The 6047-nt window shown below is 41.0% G+C and overlaps 1 protein-coding gene across 1 annotated transcript; it reads right to left on the bottom strand.

Moving 5' to 3' along the window:
* Positions 1-276: 276 nt before the first annotated feature.
* LOC122276872 (receptor kinase-like protein Xa21) lies at positions 277-1859 on the bottom strand. Its single transcript, XM_043086766.1, has 2 exons — positions 1362-1859; positions 277-408 (listed from the first exon to the last, which is right to left on the bottom strand). The coding sequence occupies exons 1-2, from the start codon at positions 1857-1859 to the stop codon at positions 277-279; spliced, it is 630 nt and encodes a 209-aa protein (XP_042942700.1).
* Between the last annotated feature and the right edge of the window lie 4188 nt (positions 1860-6047).

Genomic DNA, 6047 nt, shown 5'->3' with positions numbered 1-6047 from the left:
AGGTCTTTTTCTTGTGAAAGTTTACATGAATAAAATGTTATAACTATACACATCGCCTCTTGTAGAAACAATTCCTTCTAATCCATACTCTATTAAGTAATAACATTACAACTTCTCATGAGCATATACATTCAAGTTTTGATAAGATTTGAAAAAAATCCAAACACAAACATAGATTGTGCACATATCAATATTATACACAAAGACTACTTATACACACACAAACATATTATGTATATTTATATGAGTAGAGATAGATATGCAAGTTTTAGATAATCACCTGGTGCCATATCCGATAGTAGCGAGAGTCATGGTTCTTATCACAGAATCTCCATCGCCTAAGAGTTTCGCCATGCCAAAATTAGCAACATGTGCAACCAAATCTTCGTCTAGTAAGATGTTGCTAGGCTTAAAATCGCAATTAACAATAGTTGTTGAATAACCATAATGGAGGTATTCTAGTGTTGATGCCACATCTAACATTATATGTAGCCTTTGTAAGATATTCAAATATTGATTATGAGAATACAACCACTTCTCCAAGTTTCCATTAGGCATGCATTCCAAAACAAGGGCCTTGATTTCAATGTTGCGACAAATGTTGATGATTTTAATAAGATTTCTATGACAAGTATTCCAAAGTACCTCACACTCTATATCAAAACTCTTGCCCCTTCCACTTGCAAGTTCAAAACTTTAATTTATTCCAACATTCGTCCCATTTGAGAGTGTTCCTTTATATACTGATCCAAAACTCCATTCGCCAAGTAAATTGTTCAAATTAAACCTTTGTGTTGCCTGTACAAGTTGCTGGTGGGAAATTATTTTCCATATCACTGGCGGTGATGGGTCTGCCTCAATTGAAACTTTGACATTTTGTTTTTTGCATCTAGTCTAGGCCAATACAAGGTCCACCACAAGCAATATTGTTAACTCAATTGCTGGTAGTACGTACTTTAGCACATGCGCCACAATAGTCTTTTTCTTAAGAGGAGAATCTTCTTTACATTGGGGAACTTGTAGTCGTGAAGCACCATAAAGTGCCTTATTTAACATAAATGATGTAGCTAAGAAGTTTTCTAATGGCCCTCCTGTAGGAATTTTTCCTTGTAGTCGATTGAAAGACACATTTAAATATTTCATATATATAAATGCTTCTAAGGACTTGGGAATCTCGCCAGATAACATATTATTGGAAAGATCCAAGAATTCCAAGCTTACCAACTCTCCACATGTTTGATTAATTGATCCTTCTAATCAATTGTAGGCTAATGAGAGATTAACTAGATCTTTGAGTCCACTGATTGTTGTTGGGATATTACTTTATAACTGATTCTTGATAAATCTATTATTCTTAGGACCTTCATATTCCCCATCTTTATCGGGAGAGAGCCATCTAGAAGATTTGATGACAAATTGACCTCCAAGATATACGTAAGGTTCCACAAGCTTAAGGGAACCATAGAAGTTAACTGGTTGAAGGCTAAGTAGAGATTTCTTAAAGATTTCAAAGTTCTCATGCATTCAGGAATGCCTCCAGTGAACTCATTACTAGCTAAATTTAATTCAACCAAGCTCTCCAAATTACAAAGATCAGGTGGGATGGAACCTTCAAGTTTATTATTTTGAAGGTATAAAGCTTCAAGCTTGTCCAATTTCCTTGGTGTAGTTGCAATAGGTCCAACAAATTGATTGTTATCTAGCAGCAAAGTCATCAAGTTGCTTAAACTGCCAATTTCTCTAGGAATGTTGCCATTTATACTACAATGACCTATTTCAAAGTACTTATGAAAAGTAGAGAGATTCCTAACAGAATTGGGAAAGATGCCATTTAGTGGATTATCCGAAAAAAGTAACATTTCGAGATATCTGAAATTTGACAAGGTAGAGAAAAAGCTTGACTCTGGAGTATAAGATTCAACAATAAGATTATTGCTTGCTAGGTTGAGTAGCCTGAGGAACCTTAAATTACTAGTGTGTTAGTGATTAAGCCCAAGAATGAGTTGTAAGCCAACTCTAATTCAATGAGTAGTGAAGCATTGGAGATAAAACTGAGAATTATTCAACTAAGTTGATTTGCCCCAAGATATAGCTGCTGAAGGTTTGGAAGGAAATTTCCCATATTTAATGGAAGATGGCCTGAAAGATTATTTAATGTGACTCCAATATACTATATTGTTGAGATATTGAATATCTCCAATGGAATTGGACCAGCAAAACCATCACTTGTGATATCATGCACAAATATGGATAATAATATATTCAACTCAGCATATCATTATTAATATATCTAAGACTTCAAAGATGTTAATATAGTTGACTATTAAACAAGCCACTTGGTTTGTAGCTAGCTACTGATCTCCCTCAAATATATTAATATTACAACCTAGTTTTGTTCACAAGCCTAGTTGGCAAACTTCTGGATAGAGCCAATACTATTCATCAGTTAGTATGTCATATTTGGTGGTGGTGGATGATCCAAAACTATTTTTTTAATTCAAATAATTATATATATTTTGGTTCACTACTTCCTAACCTAACATTCCCACTAATTTATGACTTTCTCATGTTGACCAACAGTGTTAATCTATGACGTTTCCAACTTGATTTCTAATTAAGCTACTGTATTGCAAACATGCATGGTACTCATTTATAAATTAGGTATGCATAACTAATGAACAAAAAAGAAACAAATTAAAGCATTAAGAAGCCTAGAACAACCCCTTCCCCCCTCCCCCCACGAGAGTCAATCTTCATTGCAAAACTAAATTTCCAGCCAACAAGTTCCATCACCAAAATCATATTTTCCAATGTAATTGTTGTAATCTATTACCAACATATGGGATAAGTGTCACAACTAGCTAGTAATTGTGGCAATCTAAAGTCGTCGTAATAATCCGTCGATGTCGCCGCAATAACTTCATTGTAGCGATTACTACTCTGCACTATAAATAATGCGATTGATCTACCTTTATGCATGACAATAGCGACAGACAAAAGATAAATGCTGGAAATGCTTCTTGACTCGCAACTCCACAATATGTCACTTATTGTGGCGATTTGCATGTCTTCAAAAATGGGCCCACACTTACGACTCTATATACATGTCCAAATTATGACAATTTTGGCCTCTTGCAAAACATATTCTTCTCGCTAAATTTCATTTTTAATTTCTGTTAATGTCGTGTTTCGTATGCCTTTGAGCCAGATTCTCAGTAGCTCGGGTCTTCAGTTTTGGGCTTGCGAGCACAAAGAAAACAAGACGATCACTGGGGTGATGGCTGGGAACTCTTCAATGCTAAAATTAGTATATTCTTAGTAGAGTGCTTAAGCCAGTAGAGAGAATTCAAAGAGTCTAATCCATATCCCGATTCTTGGGAGTCAATTTTATACCTAGTTTCTAGGATTAGGTGCCAATAGCCTACTGCAAGGGAGGTGTCCTCCCCATAACTTCTTTAGCCATGCTTATTTAATGCAGCGTGGCTCCCTGGAGGGGGTGCTTTTAATGCGGTGTGGCCCTCTGAGTGGCACATTTAATGCAGTGTGACCCCCTCCCTTATCCTGCCAGAGGATGCATGTGGTCTAGCTCTTCCTTCATCTCTCGCCAGAAGATCATGACTTGAGCTCCCATTTCCACTCAAGGTTATCTAGGACTCAGTTCCTTTGATATGGCATGTTCAACCATCTTTCACTCTGGGGTGATCTTCCCAAACTTCCTAGGAGGTCACCGCCTTCTTCTTATTCGGCCAGGCGGGAGTTCCCCATTGGGCAAATTGGCCATCCCGAGTTCCAGATCAAGGCTTAGTGGGGTGTCATTCCCAAAGACAAGGTCATGAGATCGACAACCACGTCCGAGGAGCTACGCTGCATTGCCATCGTTAAAGAGTAGGCAAAAGAGTGCCCCTTTGCTATCCACTCTGAAGTTCTTCTGAGGGAGGAGAACATCGTGGCATACCTTCCCCCTACTAGTAAACCATCCATGCTAGTCGTGGTATTTCCACTCGGCTGCCCACGGCCTCATCGAAGAAGTGCTCCCCGAGCCTTCCCCTCAATGGTAAGAGGAGGAAGCCTTACACAGAGATAACCAAAGCGACAGTGACCCCGCGTCTCCTCTAGGTCAATCAGCAAAGGCGATCAGCATGCAATGACCAAGGCTCGTGACACTGTTCGGAGCCCAATCTCTCACGTCTCTCCTGTGCATCCTACCAATGGGCAAGCAGAGGGGAAATCCTTTGGCCTTAGTATGTCGGTTACTCCTTTTTTGACTGTTGCCTTGGAAGTCATGCTTGTAGGGCTGCATGACTTGTCTGGAAGGGGTAACTGGCTTCAAATGCACTTCTAAGGGGCCCTTCTAGATGAGATTTCTCACCGGTCGTACATGGTTGAGTTGCCTTCCGAAGCTAATATGGATATGACTCATTCTTCAGCCTTCACTGGTTTATCTATGGTTTGGGATCAAATCCCTGAAGGTGCCTCTAGGGACTCTACAGAGGGGTTCGGTTCTGCCGAGGGGAATACATCCTTTTGAGGGCCTTCTCGTGGTAAAGCTCCCACAGGTGGAATTATGGCTACTATTGTTGTTGTTCATCTCTTAGTGGGGTCAACCATTTGGTCAGTAAAAGAGGCTCCTCAAAGGGAAGTCGAGTTCCTTGTATCTAACCCGCCGACTGACGGGGGGTTGCAGCTGCTGTTGTGAGGTCTGAGGAGGGTGTTTTGCACACATCGAGCAAGGGGAAAGATTACTCACTTTAGCAGGGGGATTCATAGTCCATGACTGGGGGTTTTCCCAACCCTTCAACCAGTGGGCCAGAAATGAAGGTTTCGTGTGTCGTTAGAAGCACTAGAAGGGACTAGCAATCAGCTCTTGCAAGTAGCTCGATGGAGGTTATCTTTGCATCCACTTGTCTGGAAGTTGAGAGTGCACGAGCGGAGGCTTTGGAGTGGGTGGGCAGATCTTTGCCGACTTTTTCTCCTAGGTTTCCTTCTCTCTGACTCACTCTTTTCCTATTTTGTTTGTCTCTCTTTGTCTTTTGTTTTGACTCTTTCATGCGCTGTAGAGAGTCAAAATGTTAGCCGACTTCATCATGAGCGGCCAGGAAGTAGTTGAGGCACAGAATTGGGAGTTTCCCTCCATGGTGAAGATGTCTCTCCACTGCGTGAGTGGGGAGAGGGAGGAGAGAAAGTGCCTAGAGGCAGAGTTGGTGATGACCAAGGGCTGGGCCATCTCGGCATGGGAGTAGATAAGCTAGCTTTGGGCAGAGAATGAGGAACTGAGAAAGACCTAGAAGACTCGTAGTTGGAGGCTCAGGAGAGGGTGAGGAGGTGATCAAAGAGTTGGGGGCGGCTCAAAGAAGGATTACTACCCATGACATAGCTATCGAGGACCTGCGGAGCAACTTGGCTAAAGTGAAGGAAGTCACTGTCAGCCTGGGCAATGAACTAGGGAAAGCCCTTTTATGTTTGTGATGAAGATTGGATTTATGGATATATTGAAGGCCTTAAGAAAATGCAGGATCACCTTATTCTGAATCCTTAAGCAAGTTCTTGAGCGTTGGAGGCACATTTGAGGGTCATTGATCTGAAAGAACTTGATCTCGATCCTGCTTCCCTTAATCGTGGGGGGTGAAATTGGCCAAGCAATGATCCCAGATGCCTTTCCTCCAAAAGATGAAGCCCTTGCAACTCACCCTCCTAAGGGCGCTAAAGGGGGGAACTTGTGAGAGCCAGCCTTGGAGGTGCTGAGTTTGACCTTGCTGGGTGCCCAGCAGATCTGGATGCTCTAGAAGTGGGCTTCATTGAGTCCGAGATGGATCCCAATGCCTTCTTTGATTGATTTTTTATCTCCCCCCCGTATCAGCATGATGTAAATTACCTTGTTTCAATAATTTTCTTTGTACAGACTGTGACAATTAATGCATTAGTATACTTGTATACACATTTTTTTTTCTTGTTTTATTGTCACGTGCTTTGCTTTGTGGTGGTCTCCTCATCCACCTCTTGCTCTTCTTTTTTTGTTGTTGATATGTTTATCGGGATTTTTCGCTTGC

This window comes from Carya illinoinensis, chromosome 9, assembly GCF_018687715.1.
Source record: "Carya illinoinensis cultivar Pawnee chromosome 9, C.illinoinensisPawnee_v1, whole genome shotgun sequence".
In the NCBI taxonomy this organism is placed as follows: Eukaryota; Viridiplantae; Streptophyta; class Magnoliopsida; order Fagales; family Juglandaceae; genus Carya; species Carya illinoinensis.
Note: the sequence above shows the minus strand (reverse complement) of the source record. Positions and strands in the feature narration are given on the sequence as shown.

Coding starts and splice junctions, on each gene's coding strand:
- LOC122276872 (XM_043086766.1), bottom strand. CDS start 1,859: ATGTTACTTTTTTCGGATAATCCACTAAATGGCATCTTTCCCAATTCT. Junction 409..1,361: donor TAAAGATGGGGAATATGAAG/GTCCTAAGAATA, acceptor TGCGATTTTAAG/CCTAGCAACATCTTACTAGA.